The sequence below is a fragment of the Suricata suricatta genome, chromosome 13, assembly GCF_006229205.1.
Source record: "Suricata suricatta isolate VVHF042 chromosome 13, meerkat_22Aug2017_6uvM2_HiC, whole genome shotgun sequence".
Lineage (NCBI taxonomy): Eukaryota > Metazoa > Chordata > Mammalia > Carnivora > Herpestidae > Suricata > Suricata suricatta.
The window spans coordinates 50,528,866-50,547,198 of record NC_043712.1 but is presented as its reverse complement, the minus strand read 5'-3'; the positions used below and the strand labels follow the sequence as shown (position 1 = coordinate 50,547,198).

General features: G+C 37.6%; 1 protein-coding gene across 1 annotated transcript in view; it reads left to right on the top strand.

Moving 5' to 3' along the window:
• The first annotated feature begins 6,108 nt into the window (after nucleotides 1-6,108).
• Nucleotides 6,109-18,333, top strand: part of CNTLN (centlein) — a 291,923-nt gene continuing 279,698 nt past the window's right edge. Inside the window, exons 1-2 of the mRNA XM_029920696.1 lie at nucleotides 6,109-6,484; nucleotides 14,967-15,055. Coding sequence (XP_029776556.1) covers nucleotides 6,125-6,484; nucleotides 14,967-15,055 — 449 coding nt within the window. The 5' untranslated portion in view covers nucleotides 6,109-6,124. The remainder of the gene's footprint in view (nucleotides 6,485-14,966; nucleotides 15,056-18,333) is intronic.

Below are 18,333 nucleotides of genomic sequence, written 5' to 3'. Positions count from 1 at the left end.
ACCAACATTCCTCTCAAAGCTAGAACAAACTATCCTCAAATTTGTATGGAACCACAAAAGACCCCAAATAGCCAAAGTCATATTGAAGAAGAAAACCAGAACAGGAGACATCACAATCCCAGACTTTAGCCTCTACTACAAAGCTGTTATCATCAAGATAGTATGGTATTGGCACAAAAACAGACACATAGACCAATGGAATAGAATAGAGAACCCAGAACTGGGCCCACAAATGTATGGCCAATTAATTTTTGACAAAGCAGGAAAGAGTATCCGATGGAAAGAAGACTGCCTCTTTAGCAGGTGGTGCTGGGAGAACTGGACAGCAACATGCAGAAGAATGAAACTAGACCACTTTCTTACACCATACACAAAAATTAACTCAAAATGGCTGAAGGACCTCAATGTGAGACAGGAAACCATCAAAACCCTCATGGAGAAAGTAGGAAACAACCTCCTTGACCTCCACCACTGCAACTTCCTACTTGAGACATCCTCAAAGGCAAGGGAAATGAAAGCAAAACTGAACTCTTGGGACCTCATCAAAATTAAAAGCTTCTGCACTGCAAAGGAAACAATCAAGAAAACTAATAGGCACCTGACAGAATGGGAAAAGATAGTTGCAAATGACATATCTGATAAAGAGCTAGTATCCAAAATCTACAAGAAACTCACCAAACTCCACACCCGAAAAACAAATAAGAAGAAATGCGCAGAAGACATAAACAGGCATGTCCTCCAAGGAGGACATCCAGATGGCCAACAGACACATGAAATGCTGCTCAGCATCACTCATCATCAGGGAAATACCAATCAAAACCACCCGAGATGTCACCTCATGCCAGTCAGAGTGGCTAAAATGAACAAATCAAGAGACTATAGATGTTGGCGAGGGTGTGGAGAGACAGGCACCCTCCTACAATGTTGGTGGGAATGTAAACTGGTGCAGCCCCTCTGGAAAACAGTGTGGCAGTTCCTCCAAAACTATCCATAGAACTCCCTTATGACCCAGCAATAGCCCTGCCAGGGATTTACCCAAGGGATACAGAAGTGGTGATGCATAGGAGCACATGTACCCCAATGTTCATAGCAGCAATGTCAACAATAGCCAAAACATGGAATTAGCCTAAATGTCCATCACCTGATCAGTGGATCAAGAAGAGGTATATATATATATACACACACACACACACACAACGGAGTACTACATGGCAATGAGAAAGAATGAAATCTGGCCATTTGTAGGAAAGTGGATGGACCTCGAGAGAGTTATGCTAAGCGAAATAAGTCAGGCAGAGAAGGACAGATACCATATGTTTGCACTCATAGGTCTAACAGGAGAACAGGAGAAACCTAATGGAGGACCAGGGGGAGGGGAAGAGGGAAAGAGAGTTGGGGAGAGAGAGGGACGCAAAACTTGAGAGACTATTGAATACTGAAAACGAATTGAGGGTTGAAGGGGGAGGGGGGAAAAGAGGTGGAGGTGATGGAGGAGGGCACTTGTGGGGAAGAGCACTGGGTGTTGTATGGAATCTAATTTGACAATAAACTACTTAAAAATATGAGTCTCACACAAAGAAAGATAAAATGCATTAAGACAGTATTTTACTATAAGTTAAAATTTTTAAACTATCAGTATTTTAAGTAATACAAAGTCTTTGTATTTTGAGACAATCATATATAGTAGTAAGATGCTGAGATATATTGATACTATGTACCTATCCCAAACAGCCCTCTGGGTTGGACCTCAGATGAGAGGAAACCTACAGTAACATAAGGTGAATCACAGAGGCACATCAGGAAGTCTCTTGGAAGCTAGAAAATGTAAGAAAACAGATTATTCTCTATACCTTCCCAAAAGGAACGCAGCCCTGCTGACTGCCTGATTTTGGCCCAGTGGGACTTGTGTCAGACTTCTGATGACCAGAACTAGAAGATAATATTTTCTGTTTTGTTAAGCCATTGAGGTATTGGTAATTTATTATGGAAGTAATAGAAAACTAATATAGAGGGGCATAATATAACACTTATTATTTCCCTATTAGAGAAGGTAAACATCTTTGTTTAAATACAATTGGCTATATATTTCCTTATATAAATTTATTTGTAACTTTCTTTTTTACTCAATTGATTTTGAGTACTCTATATATTCTAGATACTAATTTGATTATTATATACGCTGCCATTTTTTTCTCACAGAATGTTTTCTGTTTCATTTTGGAGTGTTGCACTATGCAGATATTTTATAATTAAGTAATTATATATAACTATAACATTTAAATATAAATATAAACATTATGCAAATATAATATATAATAATTAAATATATTGACCTTTTATTTTATGGCTTCTGGATTTCATTTCTTATATATGAAAACATTCTCACCACAAATTTATTAAAACATTTTTCCATATTTTATTCTAATTTGCTTATATTTATTAATTTTAGTTTTGTAGTCCATTTATCATTTATTTGTTTAAAGTATAAGGAAAGAGTGTAAATGTTTATCTTCTCATATACTTAATTATCCTAATGCCAGTAAATATATTTTTCCTTTGACACACAATCACATTTTTACCAAAACTATATCACATATATAATTGTTTTTTATTTTTCATTGTTCCATTGATCCATTTGTTTATTCCTATATCAATTATATATTATTTCTGTAGACTTAATTAATAGAGCTTATTTGTACGGGTTATATTAGCTAGAATGACATGTTGTTCACTATTTCTTTTATCTCAAAGTTTTCTTGGCTATTATTGCATATTGTTTAATGAATCATGCTTTTCTCTTGTTAGATTATTATTGAGTATTTAATAATTCCTCTCTGCAACATTTATTATAATTGCATAATCTACTTGGCTATTTCTAGTGCATTGAAAAATGCAGCATGGTGTTTAAGTATATAGACTCTGTGGCCAACCTTCCTGAATTCAACATGTTCCTCAGCCACCAAAAATTTGTGTTATGTGGCCACGGTGCACCAAAGTTTCTTCATCTGTAGAATGGGATAACAATAGAAAATATCTCATTAATTTGTTATAAAGAAGATGTTTTAATTTTCTAGAGACTTACAACACACTCTGTACATGTTAAGTACTATACAAACTTCTGCTAGTATTGCCTTTTTATTATGTTGATCACTTATCCTGGTATTTTTTATTGATATACAATTGTATAGTCCAGAAATATAGTTATTTCTTGTTTAAAAAAATCAATGTTTGAACAAAGAATTGCACCAGAGAGACATTGTTGTTTGTTTTTGGACAGTTTTATTCAGCTAGCATTAGAGATCTTTAACTTACCTTTTTGAGATACAAACGTCAATATTCAATGTTTCACACATTTCTGTCATTTTTGCAAATAATACAACAAAAAACTTCCTATGTACCTTTTGAAAATGTACACTTTTTTATGCTTAAAAATTGCCAGTAAAGAACACTTATAACTCAACAATAAAAAGATAAAAAAGCAGTTAAAAAACGGACAAATAATTTTAATTGTCATTTCTCCAAAAAAGATAAATGTCCAACATGCACATGAAAAGGTGATCAATATCATTAGCCATTAGGGAAATGTAAAGCAAAGCCATAATGTGATACCACTTCACACTCACTAGTATAGCCATAAAAGAAGGAAAATAACAAGTGTTGGTGAGGATATGGAGAAACTGGAACTCTCATACACTGTTGTTGGGAATGTAAAATGGTACAGCTGCTGTAGAAATCAGGTTGGTAGTTCCTTAGTAAGTTAAACATAGAATTACCATATAAGCCAGCAATTCTACTCCTATCTATATATACAAAGTAATCGAGAATAACCTTTTCAGACAATAACCTGTATGTGAATGTTCATACCAGCTCTATTCACTATATGCAAAAGGTGAAAATAACCCTCAAATCTATCAATAGATGAATGGATAGACACAATGTGGTATATGCATATAATGGAATATTATTCGGCTAAAAGCAAATGAAGTACAGCTACATGATACAAAATGGATGAAGCTTGAGAACATGCTAAATGAAAGAAGCCAGATGTGAAAGGCCACACATTGTGTGGTTCCATCTGTATGAAGTATTCAGAAGAGGCAAATCCACAGGGACAGAAAGCAAGTTGGTGGTTACCTGGGACTTGAGGGGTGGGATGGTTAGTGGAAATGAGGAGTGAATAAGGGGCATGGAGTTTTGGTTTGGGGGGGTGAAAATTGTTCCGGAACTAGATAATGGTGATGGTTGCCTATGGTGAATATACTTAGAGATATTTTATTTGTAGCCACTTCAAACGGTTATAATGGTACATTTTATGTTATGTGTATTTTACTACAAAAAAGGGCAAGAAAAATTATCTACCTAGTGATAGAATCAGGATATTCTTCTTCTTTTGAGTCAAATATGTATTTATTGAACATAATAAACTTGACTTTTTCAGAAGAATCTTTCTGTAATCGGATAAAATATGCTCTTTGGAGTGAATAACAAATAGCCATTAAGAATGTACATTCATAATGATTTCGTGCCAAACTTGTGAATTATGTGATTAGAATTCTCAGTCTTAAACTCAATGAAATCTCATATGCTCAGACATAATGCTGTATATCAAGTGACAGGTATGGAGTAAGGGTAGATCAGAGACAGGTTTTAGAATTAAGTGGATCCATATTCTACCTTTCCTAACACTAGATGTGGGACCTCAGACAGGGTACAGTAATCTCCTAAGTCTCAGCTTTCTCATTAGTGAAGTGAGAATAATTATCTGTTTCACTGTAGTGTAAGGATTGAATAAGTACATATATGAAACATATTTACCCCTGGACTCAGCGTATAATAAATGTTTACTATAGGAGTAACTCCTGACATAGGTTTTTTTGTACTTTTTCTAATGTAATCCTTTTATAAATTTTGTGGGGTGTTCACTTTCAGTGGGAAGGAAGCTCACTCATCCTGCCTTAGCAGGATTCTAATTGGAAGGGTGTCTTTTCATGTGCGACTAAATTCTCACACAAAGTGGTTATTTTGATTAAATGAAGAGGGCATCAGTTAATGTGGCCGCCTCCCTATTTCCACAGTCCTTGTTTCCCACCTCAGCTCTGCAGAAGAAAGCCATCTAGCATCTGGTAAAACTCTAGTGCTAGCTCAACGTGGATCCCTTTACTAAACTCAAAATGAGTAGGATGTATTATAATGGCAAAGAAAAAGATTATTGTCTATTAGAAGCTTATAAAGAAAGCAGGAAGGAAAGAAGAAAAAAGAGAGGGAGAAAGAGAGGGAGAGAGGGAGCAAGTGAGACAGAAGCTGATCTTGTTTCTTTGAGCAAGCTCGAATTACTGATTTCAAATTGGTCCAAAGACCCAAACTGTGGGGCAGTGTGGGTCACACTAGCTCTGATATTCAGCCAATTGCATAAAAGAAGTTGCCATAAAAACTTAAAGGAAATCATGACTCTTGCAAAGCAAAAGACAAAGGGTGTGCAAAGGACCACAATTCAAGCGGGAAACCCGCCTGATAGTCCCAGCTCAGCACAAGGCTTTCCACATCTCCCTGACATCACTCAGTTGGATGTCAGCTGTACTTAAGGCAGTTTTGCTAAAGGGTGTGAAGAAAACACTTAAGTGCAAAACTTATTCCCTGATCCTCAAGGAGCTTACAACAGCGCTGGAGAGATTAGCTGTGTAACTAACACTCCAGGGCGGTCAATGAAACGTGACAAACGAGTTGGCAGGGTCCTTAACACACAGTTAAGGATCGTTTGGGGCTAGGGGCTTGTCAAGGAAGACTTTAAGAGGTGGGATGTAAGCTAGGCTCTAAGTGGCGCGTAAGGTTTTAGGTGGGCGGGAAGGCGTGGCGATAGGAACTGAAGGCTAGGGCTGGCCGGGCGCTTCGGCGTGGCGCGCACAGCTTTAAGGCCTAACCCCTCGGGCCAAGGCGCGTGCGCAGCCTAACGCTCGCGCGGGCGCGCGGCCCACGGAGAGCTGGCTAGGATCGGCGAGCGCGAGACCCCGCGCGCCAAGGCGGGAAAAGGCTCGCGCATGCGCATCTCGGAGCGTCGGTCTAGCCAGGATGGGGAAGGGGAGGTGGAGTTTCCAAGAGGGAACTTGACCCGTTAGCAGCCGCGGCCATGGCGGCGCGCTCGCCTCCCTCACCGCTCCCTCCGCCCCCAGCGCGACAGTTGGGTCCCAGGTCCCCACGTGTTGGGCGGGGAGCTGTGGTACACGCAGTGCGCAGCGAGGCCTCCTGTCTTGCGAACGCAGTGCGGGCGGGCGTCGTGGACAAAAACGGTATATGCTGGCGGGGCGAAGAAGGTTCAGGGGGCCGGCGAGGGCCAGGGCAGGCAGCTCCGGCGCAGGCTCCCCTCCTCAGCTCGCCCATGGGGTCCAAGCGACTAGAGGGCATCTCGGTAGAGGAGGCGATGGTGGCCCGGACGCAGCTGCTGGAGGAAGAGCTGAGCAGCCTAAAGGAGGAGCTGGCCCTGTGTCAGGTATCGAGGTGGCCTCCGGCTTTTCCCCTACGCGGCGGGCCCGGGGCCGGGGCAGGTCCGGTGGGGAGGCGCGCCGCTCTCCCTCTGCCTTCGGCTGCGTCGCTGCGCGGGTTCGGGACCCACCCATCTCCGTCCGGCGGCGCTCCCTCCCTGCTTCCACACCCATTCCGGCCCGCTGCTCAGTGCTGGGGGGACGTAGCAGCGCCCCGCTCCCCGACCTGGGGCTCCTGCTCCTCCCGGGACAAGCCGGGCAGAGTTCGCCTCGGAGCCCGCGTTTGGTTTTCTTCGCTTGGATACCATCCACCGTGTAGTCGCCCCCCCCGCCCCCCGGAAGCCCAAGTTCTCGGTGGGGACTGTTAGTGGTACTTGGAGAGGAGTGGAGTGCAGTCCACGAGTTGCTACGTTGAACGGGAAAGTTTAAACACTTCCATTAAAATAAAATCCTTCGGTGAAAGAGCCTGTTTTTAATTTTCAAACCCACACTTGTTCTGAAGTCAAGTTAAACTTAAGTTGTAAACACAGACCAGTAATTCTTAAGGAGTCTTGGGGCGGGAACTTTAACACTTAATAATAGATGATGTTTAGTGTTTATTAATCAGCTATACTAATTCTATAGTCTTTGACAGAGAAATTTGATTTTCATGTCATGTTGCCAGTGAAAAGCATTTTCTAAATCAATTATGGGAAATTACTTGCCTCTTATTTGTAGAGTTATTAAAGATGGCTTGACTGAACTCATTTTCAAAGAGATTTGATTTTACTTAAGTTTTACATCCTTACCACCATCTCTTCTCTGATTTTACCAGAACCTGTTGACAGGGTTGGGAGATATAAATGCTGTGGATTCACTCAACAATAGATCTTTGAGTCACTCTGTCTTCAAGATAGAACCAGTTAGGGACTAATGAAAACCAAGGTAACTATGAACAGAGTCATCAGTGTAGATTAGTAAAAATTAATGAAATTCGTTCTCTCTCATAGTTTGTTCCATTGGATTCTTTTGCCCCTTTTGCAGGTCCATGCTGATGGAGTCATGGCTGTAGAGACTTGTTCAAATTGAATATACATGTGCTTAAACAAGTTGGGGAAATAATGTGAGACTGCTTCTTTTTCATTTTTCATTTTCTGTCCTTCACTGGATAAGGAACAAAGTTTGTTCGAACAAATAAGAGACACCAGTGAATGAAAGCATTTCGTCATCTACACACTTCACCTTTGGATAGTTGAAAGATGTTAACCCATGATAAAGGCTCTTGTTACTTTGACAGTTCCTAAGCTAAGATGCTATTTGCCCAAACCTTCTACTCGCTCCCCCTTCCCTCTCTCTATATGCCATAGTTATAGCTGCTTAAGGAGATGAAATACCTTTTACTACTGACTTGATTAAGGAACTCACTCTATTGGAAACAGCCCCATGACCCCCCCCCCCCAAATCCATTCCCTACTCTTCTTTTAAATGTTTAATTTAATGTTTATTTATTTTTGAGAGAGTGAGAGAGTGTGAGTTGGGGAGGGGCAGAGAGAGGGAGCCACAGAATCTGAGGCAGGCTCCAGTTTCTGAGCTGTCAGCTGGGAACCCCATGTGGGGCTCAAAACCACAAACCGCAGGATCATAACCTGAGCAGAAGTCAGAGGTTAACTGAATGAGCCACCCAGGTACCTCCTCATTCCCTCCCTATTCTTTAAAAATGTAGCTTCAAATATGGTGTTGGCCCTTGTGACCTTGGGCATATATGGACTAGGAAGATGATTAAAGTGCTCTAGGCACTGTAGATGACCACATATATAAGAATAGAGATGATGATAATTAGGCTAGAGTAATGGTTCCTGAGGTTTTTGTAATATTGTCCCTGTTAGATGATGATAGGCATTCCAGTAATGTGACATGAGATTGGGAGTATCCCATTCAAAACTGTGGTCAAACCACACCCCTGCTCTTGGGGTACTTGGGAGAAATAATAATTGAATTCTCAGTTGTTTTATAAAAAAAGTGTTTAATTAAAATTCACTTTTACACCTTTTGATTTGTTCTACTTCTTTAGCTAGAAATGACATTACCCAAGAATACATAGTATTAACCCTGTTTTTCAAACCTTTCAGAAATTGCAACCCAAAATAAATTCATTTTCACCTTAACCTAGTAAGTGTATACAACATACACATACCTAGAATTTCAGAAGGAATATTTACCCTAATTGTTCACCATGAACACTGATTTTTATTTTAAGTTACACTTTTTAAAGAAAATACTGCTCAGATCTACTAAATTAATTTGACACACTAATGGGATGTATAGTTTGAGGAAAAAGAATCCTACAAATTAGTTGCTGGTCATAAATAGTAGCTTCATATAAGTCACTTGGTTCTTTTTCCACAGTTAGCTTATAAGAATTCAGTTATATGTAATTGATGGAGAAAAAGAAAGTTTGAATGGTCCATGTAACAGTCCACTCCTTTGGAATTACTCAGAATAAGCATGTAGAAGAAGGCCATCTTAGTTTCAAATGTTTCTCATCTAACTCTATGTGATTCTAATGTTAAAGTTTTTTTCATATGGTTACAGATTAGCAAGCAACATATATACAATGCTTAGCTGAAGAAAACATAATTAACTTCATCGTGGAGAGAAAAGCTGTCCAGTACATTGGATGTACTGAGGATAAGACATTAGCTTCCCAATGTAGCTTTTTCCTAATGAAACTTCAAAGGTGCTTCAATGGACAATTTTAAGTTTGTGATATTTATGCCTTGTCCATTGATTTAGAACCCACCTTTTCCTGTACTCTTAATTCTAATTACATATTTCAAGAATGTGTTCTACTTGTGAGGAGACTGTGTTCTATTTGCAGTTCAGTATATTGCAAGTATGTATATATGTATATAAATGTATATGTATACATATATCAGCACTTGTAGAATACCGGAATAGTAATGTTATGTATGTATAATACACACACACACACACACACACACACACACACATTTGAGTGTGACATATGTATATATATCTCAAAACTTATTTCCTTTTTCAGTAGCATCCAAAAATATTCACTAAACCTAAAAGCCCAATTTCAGGTAAAAAATTATTTAGGGCCTTTAAATGATATATATGTTGATACCTGGCTCGTTCAGTTGGTAAAGCATATGACTCTTGATCTCCAGCTTGTGAGTTCAAGCTCCATGTTGGATGCAATCTTTACTAAAAAAAAAAAATCATAATAAAGAAATAAATGAAATTAATGTTTATTACTGTATCTTTAATGATGAAACTAAGCTTATTGAAATATGATGTTGGAATTAAGAGTATATAACTAGAGAACTCAACCAGTTAATTTTTTGTTAGATTTTTTGTTTTAAAAACTTGTTGAGTCATTCATAAAGAAAACAAATTTTGAGAACTTACTGTATAATTAGAATCCTCACCAGTGTTAGTAGTTGTATTTTAGTATATGAATCTTTTTGTGCAATTATTTTTCATAACAATAATTTATTGAGAGACTACTTTGCACTGTACTTTGTAATTAGAATTATTCCATTGTTTTCCCTGGGTGCAGACAGGCAAATTATTTATTTAAATACAGGAAATAGTTTTCATGTTTATTGAATTCATTCCTCCAGTAGAGGCCAACTGAGGGCCTCTTATGTTGCCAGACACTAAACTAGGTGCTGGGAGAGTATGTACCCAGTGAAAAAGGCAATTTTGAATGTGTGTGTCTGTAAAGTTGATACTTATTTTCATGTCAGCTGATAAATGAAAGTCAAAACCAATCTACTACTAAGATAATTTAGACTCAAATCTCCAGGCATTTGGTCAACTATTTCATAGGCTGAATTTAGTAAACTTTATGAGGAGTAGGATTTTTAAACTTAAATTATTTTTAAACATTTATTTATTTCTTTGAGTAATCTCTACGCCCAATTTGGGGCTAGAACTTACAACCCCAAGATCAAGAGTCACATGTACCTCTGACTGAGCCAGCCAGGTACCCCTAATTTAAATTTTAAATTATTTGATTCTGTGTCAAAGTTATGGAGTAAGAATAAATAATTTACAAGTTTTTAAAGGTTTTAATTTTAATTTTTTTAAATGTCTATTTTGAGAGAGAGAGAGAGAGAGAGAGTGTAGTTGGGGAGGGGCAGAGAGAGGAGAAAGATGATCCGAAGCAGGCTCTGTGCTGACAGTAGAAAGCCCAGTGCCAAGACTCGCACTCATGAACTGCAAAATCATGACCTGAGCTGAAGTCAGATACTTAATGGACTGACCCACCCAGGTGCCCCTATATTTTTAATTTTTTTAGAAGGACATATGTATGTGCCCAAATGATGGGAAACTATAGGAAAATCTAAAGAGGATAGATTGGCAATGATTTCCTGTTTTTTAAAAAAAATTTTATATTTTTACATTTACATATTTTTGAGAGACAGAGACAGACAGAGCACAGGTGGGGGAGGGGCAGAATCTGAAATAGGCTCCAGGCTCTGAGCTGTCAGCACAGAGCCTGATGCAGGCCTTGAACTCACAAACCGTGAGATCATGACCTGAGCCAAAGTCAGACGCTTAACCGACTGAGCCACCCAGGCGCCCCAATAGTTTCCTGTTTTAATAATGTCTGGTATAGTTTGAAAATTAGTTTTCTGTTTTTAGAGCAGAGCTTGCTTTATTCTTACATATGAAAGAGGGTCTCTTTAGTAATTTAAGGTATAACTCATATGGAAGATTATATAGGTAATGGAAAAACTTGGGGCACCTGAGTGGCTCATTTGGTTAATTGTCTGACTCTTGATTTCAGCTCAGGTTATGATCTCATGGTTTGTGAGATGGGGCCGAAATCATGCTCTGTGCTGACAGTGTGGAGCCTATTTGGGATTCCCTCTCTCTTTCTCTCTCTCTCTCTCTCTCTCTCTCTCTCCCCCCTCCCTTGCTTGCTCTCTCTCAAAATAAGTAAATAAACATTTAGATAAATAAAAAATTACTGAAAAATTCACAGACCTAATATGGTAGCCTCACAATCGATTCATAGCATTTTATTACTTATAAAGAACTGGCTTTTTTTTCAAATCAAATATCACTTATAGATTTGTTTTTAGGTAACAAAGGGAATCTGAATACTGTTGCTGACCATAAGTTATAAAAAATTATAAGTTTATAAATTTGGAAGTTAGAAAAAAGAAAGGAGAATTTGTTGTTACTTTCTCTTTGGCATGGATTGAAGAGATGTGAAACAACCACTAACCAACGACAATGGGAAAAAGGGAAAAGAGAAAAAAATGTATAAAATAAGATGTAAAAATTTTTTTTCATCAGATATTTTTTGATTTCTTGCTATATCTCTTCAGCTGTGCTAGAGATAAATCCTTTGTTGTTAAGTCATACTTATTTAAGTGGAAATATCTAATTTTATAAATGTTGAAAATCTATGCTTTTACAGTTTTGCTTAATATTAACCTTTCTTGCTTAATATTTTAGTTAGAAAAGTTGACATGAAAATACATGTAATTCTTGCCTATTTGTTTTGAAGTGAGCTGTAAGATACATGTATATCGGTAATATTGGTTTTAAGGGATTTTGTAATTTCCTTAACATACCTTTAAAATAGAGATATTAGGGTGCCTGGGTTGCTTCAGTTGGTTTAGTGTCTGACTTCTGCTCAGATCAGGATCTCATGGTTCCTAAGTTTAAGCCCTGTGTCAGGCTCTGTTTTGACAACTTGGAGTTGGAGCCTGCTTCAGATTCTGTGTCTCCTTCTCTTCCTGCCCCTCACTTGTGCTCTGTTTTCTCTGTCTCAAAAATAAATAAACATTAAAAAAGTAAATAAATGAAAATAGAGATATTAGAGCACATTATGTGCATAGGTTATTTTTTCTTATCCTCACACCTTCCAGGCAGGTTACAACATGTGATTTATATACTAACATTTCTTGTGTTTAGCTCAGATCATTTCTTTCTTCCCTTCCGCCTCCCTCCCTCTCTCCCATCCTTCCTTTCTTCCTTCCTTTAAATGTATTTATTTTGAGAGAGAGAGAGAGAGAGAGAGAGAGAGAGAGAGAGAGAGAGAGAATGGGGGATGGGTGGAGAGAGCCACAGAAAGAATCCCTCGCAGGCTCTGCGCTATCAGTGTGGAGCCCACACAGGGCTCCATTTTAAGAACCTCACGTTTGTAAGAACTCATGACCTGAGCTGAAATCAAGAGTCAGGTGCTTAACCAACTGAGTTAATTAGGTGCCCCAATTTGACTCATTTTAATATTCCAAATTCTAAATTCTTGCTTCTAAAGGGATAAAGTAAAGCATGATATATATAGGACTGTTTAGATAAGGTAGTATTCTCTTAGACTGTCAAAAGTCCTTTAAAAACAAATAAGTAGGTAAAAACTTTGAGCATTAAGAAATGAAAACAAAAATTTTATAAGAAAGTATAGGTAGATACTTTTTTTAAAAAAAATTTTAGAGAGAGTGCACCTGTGCATGTGCAGACAGGGAGAGGGACAGGGAGAGAGACAATCTCAGGCAGGCTCCATGCACAGCACAGAGCCTCATGTGGGGCTTGATCCCATGACCCTGGGACCATGACCCAAGCCAAATTCAAGAGTCAGATGCTCAACAGAGCCACCCAGGCATTCCATAAGTAGATATATTTCTAATCTCTGAGTAGAGAAGGCTGATTAGGAAAATTGGTACATAAAATTGATAAGCTATAATGAAAAAGATGGATACATTTGAATAGATGAAACTAATAACACCCTTTTTAAAAATGCTTCCTCATAAATATATGACAACATACTAGGAAAAAAATTACTTGTAACGCATTTATTAGACATAAATCTAATTTTAAGGTTTCCAACAATAGTTCTTATATTCTGTTGGCAGAACTTAGTCATATATCCCATAGGTAAGAGGGGCCTTTTACTTCTTTTAATTGGGCAGCAAAGAACCAAATGATTTCTGTTACTAACAGAAAGGAGAGAATGGATGCAGGACACAAATGACCTAGACACAAATAAAAATATCTGCCACACAAGTAAACCCAACCAACCAACCAAATATAGTATTATAAAATGAAATGTGAAAAAAACTAATTAGGGCAAAGGGTTATCAGAGATTTATGGGTTTGGGTGGCTATAAATATAGTAGTCAGGGAAGATTTCTCTTGAGATGATATTTAAGCAAAGACCTGAATGAAGTGAGGAAATAATGTACATGAAAATCTGATGGATGGCAAAGGCCCCGATACCAGTAGAGCCAGAAGACTAGTGTGAATAATGAATGAGCAGAGTGATAGATGAGGTTGAAGAGGTGTGTATGAGGCCAGATAATGTGGGGTCTTAGAGCCTTGATACAAAGTTTGGATTATTTTCCTAATCTGATGGGAAAGCATTGGAGGACTTTTGAGCTGTAAGGAGGCTAGAGGACCATCATGGATGGCTAGGCAAGAGAAGGGGTCAACCTGGACTAGGAGGATGGTGGTGGAGGTGGTGAGAAGTGGTTAGAATGGGATATATTTTGTAGGTAATAGGATTTCCTGATGGTTTGGATAGGAAATATGAGGAAAAGAGAGCAACCAGAATTGACTTGTAGATGTCAGGCCTTTGAAGAAATGACTAGATGGTGGTGTCATTTTCTGAGATGCATAGGAGTAGGTTTGTGAAAGAGTAGAAAGTCAAAAAGTTTATTTTGGATAAGTTAAATTTGAGATACCTATTAGGTATTCAAGTGGAATTATTGAGTAGGCAGTTAGAAATTGGAGTCTGTACCTAGGGGTAGAGGAAATGGCTAGGGCAGGAAAATGTGAAAGTCCTCAGTGTCAGATTGATAAATAAAACCATGGGACTATGAGGTCCTCTAGAGCAGTGGTTCTTATTTAACCCTGAATGCAGATCACCTGAGGAACTTTTAAAAAATACTGGTGCTTGAACCTTACCTGAAACCAATGAAATCAGAATCTCTAGGTCATCACTATTTTTAAAAACTTCCCCCAAAGCGATTCCCAACTCTCAACCATAGTTGATAACAATTGACCTAGGCATTAAGGACTAAAACTGCTCATTGGCTATGGGATTTGGCTACATAGGGGACCTTAAAGAAAGGAATTAACATCACAGTGGGGAATTTAAACTGACTGGAGGAAGTAATACAGTGAATGAGGTGAGGAAGTGGAGATTGTGTTTGTAGGCAACTCTTCCAAGGAATTTTGCTGAAACATGGAGCTGTAAATAGAGAGCAATTCCTTTTAGAGCAAAGTAACTGATATTTAGCATTCCAGCATTCATACCCTGAAGTGTGGGTGGTAGAAATAGTCAAAGTGAAGGTGGGTTACCAGTGTAAGAATTTTTTAAAATAATGCTTTCCTGTTAATACTTTTCAAGAGCCTATTTTATAATTACAGAAATAGGGATCAAGAAATTGTTTTCATTTTAAAATTTAATGTAGTGTCTTTGATACAGCTACAAAGCAATGCATTAAAAATGTCTTTTGTTTCTTTAAGGCTGATAAAGAATTTGTATGGTCTTTGTGGAAACGTCTCCAGGTGACAAACCCAGATCTCACACAAGCAGTCAGTTTGGTTGTGGAAAGGTGAGCTCCCAAGTTATTTTTTCATGAGTATTTGATTTGTTGAATTTGTTTTGCTTTATTATTTAAAACTTTGCATTAAGCCCCTAGAGAGATTTTATTTCCAAATGAATGTGAAGCATGATATTAATAATTATTGGACTTATTTCGAGGGGTGCCAGTTACTAAATATAAATAGGCCATATCTCCTGCTTATATTCCGATGTATTTGGGAGGTTTGCAGGTAAGAGATTAAAGTATGATGTGTGTGTATGTGTGTGTCTTTTTATATGTGTGTTGAGCTTTAAAAATTGGAGAAGTACCTGTTATTTGGCTTTTTACTTTGAAACTGCCTCTTTTGACAACTTTCTAGACATGATCCTTTCTAGACATGGCTCAGTTTTCCCCTGAGGTAATTGCAGTGTGTACCTGAAAGTTTGGAATGACCTTGCCAGAACTGAGGGATTTCACTTAGCACTCTGTATTACCCTGTAGGATTCCCATTGATTTAGCTATGTATTGTTGGACCTCTCCTTGGACATTGGAAATAGTGGAGTGATGCTGGGTACTCCTTACTAAGCATTTGATGTACAGTAGTCCCGTGATGCATAGCAATTAAAACACTTGGTTTCCTATTAAATGGATTTCAGTACATTTCCCAAATGAGAAGCTAAGGATATGGATAGATGCTTTTTCCTTTTTCTTTATTGGAATCATGATTATACAAGCTGAATATAATTTTTTGATAACTTGACCTTTGGTATGTCTGGCCCTAGGATCATTCCAGTGTTGTCTGGAATTTGACTTTCAAAAATCTGTGCTAGAGACCTATGTATAGTTTTACCATCCTCAGTTACTGTGAGCTCTTAAAGTAGTATATGATATTCACTTTCTCTTCATGTTACTGACGTGTCTCATTCATCAATCAGTTTTTTCCTTTCAATGATCTAAGAATTAGGGCTTTTGTTGAAGTGCCCTTATTAGTTCCTTGAGATGAAATTTGATCACTCTCAGTCGCATTTTGTTTTCTAGCCAAATAAGCATCCTAGAAGAAACATTCTTGGGATTTCAGTAGTCATTTCTGTGATTTTTTCATTATGCTCCTCTCATTTTATTTGCATATTCCAACTTTCTGATTTGTCATTTTTTTTAACTCGCTAAAACTATCTTTAATTTTCACTTTCCTCTTGGTTGAGAGAGAAACAAATATTAAAATATTGTTATCTTTCTCATCCTTTGAGATTTCTACTTTTCAGTATACATAATACACATATAAAAGTATACATACTTTATAAATAACTGTACATATATTTTGTGAGTATCAGCCCTATGCTGATAAGATATATAGTGGAAAATTTTGGAGATTATGACTTTACAGCCATGATTCTCAATATTTTAGTGTGTGTAAGCTATACCTAGTGAATTTATTAAAATGCAGATCTCTAGGACTTTCCCCAGATCTACTGAAACTTAGGGATGAGGTCCAGAAGTCTTAACATTTTTTTTAAGTTTATTTATTTACCTTGAGAGAGATGGAGACAGCATGAGCAGGGGAGAAGCAGAGAGATGGGGAGAGAAAGAGAATCCCAAGCAGGCTCTGCACCGTCAGTACAGAGACCAACACAGGGCTCGAACTTGAAATTGTGAGATCATGACCTAAACTGAAACTGAGAGTTGGATGCTTAACCAACTGAGCCTGCCAGGTTCCTCTAGAAGTCTTTTACAAACAGCTTTACAGATAATTCTGACGTTGTAGTCCATAGGTCATACTACGAGATACTTTGGAATTTGAGTTCACTTTTGAAACTGGAAACCTGTAAGTGGCATTTATAACTTTATAATAATGTTAACATTTATTTCCTAGAGAACTATGTAGTATATTTTAACCTGTGAAAAAGGAAGAATGTTATACCATTGAATATTTTTAAAAAAAGAATATTCTCAATATCAAAGTCAAAAACACTGTCTTTGTATATTCCCTTAGTTACCCAAATAGTTACATTTAAGTCTGTCTAATATCTGTGCCTTGATCTTCCTAGACAACATTTTTCCCCTTGGAATTTCTAATTGCACTTCTTTTCTGCTTTTTCTTATAATAAAGAATGTCTGTATTTGTATATTAGCCTAAGACATTCTTCCTTGAGCCTGTTGGCTTATGGTGTGAATTTGAACTAGTTGCTTTCTAAACCTACTCATAGCTATCAGTAGTTCCACAGTTCCTGGGATCCCATATCTTTCTTTTTCTTCTTGTTGGGTTATATTTTCAAAATTATTTATCAGAAAGGATGCACAAGTGTTTCACTTTCTGATTCCTTACATGCTTGAAAATGTCTTTCTTTTGTTCTTATGCTTGATTGATAGTTCAGCTGACCATGTAATTTTATGTCCACATAGTTTCCTTCAGATTTTTGAAAGTTTAGCTCTTTTATATTTTAGCATGTACAGGTGCTACCAAATGTATGTGTGATCCCGTTAGGTATGATTCTTTTTTCTAGGTAGCTTGCTTAAATTAAACTTTTAAGATTGCCTCTTTATATATAACATTGTAAAATTTCAATATCATCTATTAATTCGGGTTTTTAAAAAATCCAACCTTCTCAGCCTTTGGTGGGCCCTTTCAAACTTAAGATTTTCTTTTGATTAAGGAAAGTAGTCTAGCCATTTGCTGTAGGCAAATGCTGCAAGTGAGTGAGAAACTCAGCTTTTTGATAAATGGTTCCTTTATTATAGTCTTCTTGACTCCTGCGGGATTCTGTTATGTGTATTTTCTAATTGGGTACTTAGAACCTCTTTGGGCATCTTCATGAAAAAGCAGCTTCTTCTCACTGTCGGCATTATTTAGATTTTGATTTTGATTTTTCTTCTCTGGGTTTGTGAGCACATCCTCTATCTTTCAAATGTTTCTCACATTTATGGTCAATTTTGGCCCCTTTTCTTATTTTCCATGCTGTTAGGTATTTATTTAAGGCAGTGTGATCTGTGGAAGTCTATATCATCTTCCTCAAGTTAATCATCTTTAAGAGGAAGTACAGTATCATTTTTACTGGTTACAATATATTCTATTATTTTGATACAACATATTTATATTTACCCAGTATCTTGTTTTGGTACATTAAGATTTTATTTTTTAAAAAGCTATATGATCATGCTGTGATGAATGGCCTTCTGGATAAATCTTTGCCTGCCTTGTTAGTGTCAAGTAGTGCTGCTACTGTACTAGTGGATGCAGGCTGGGATTGCTAACCATACTGAAATGAATAGGTTAATTCAGCTCGATTAGAGAATTATCCTGCTCCAAATGT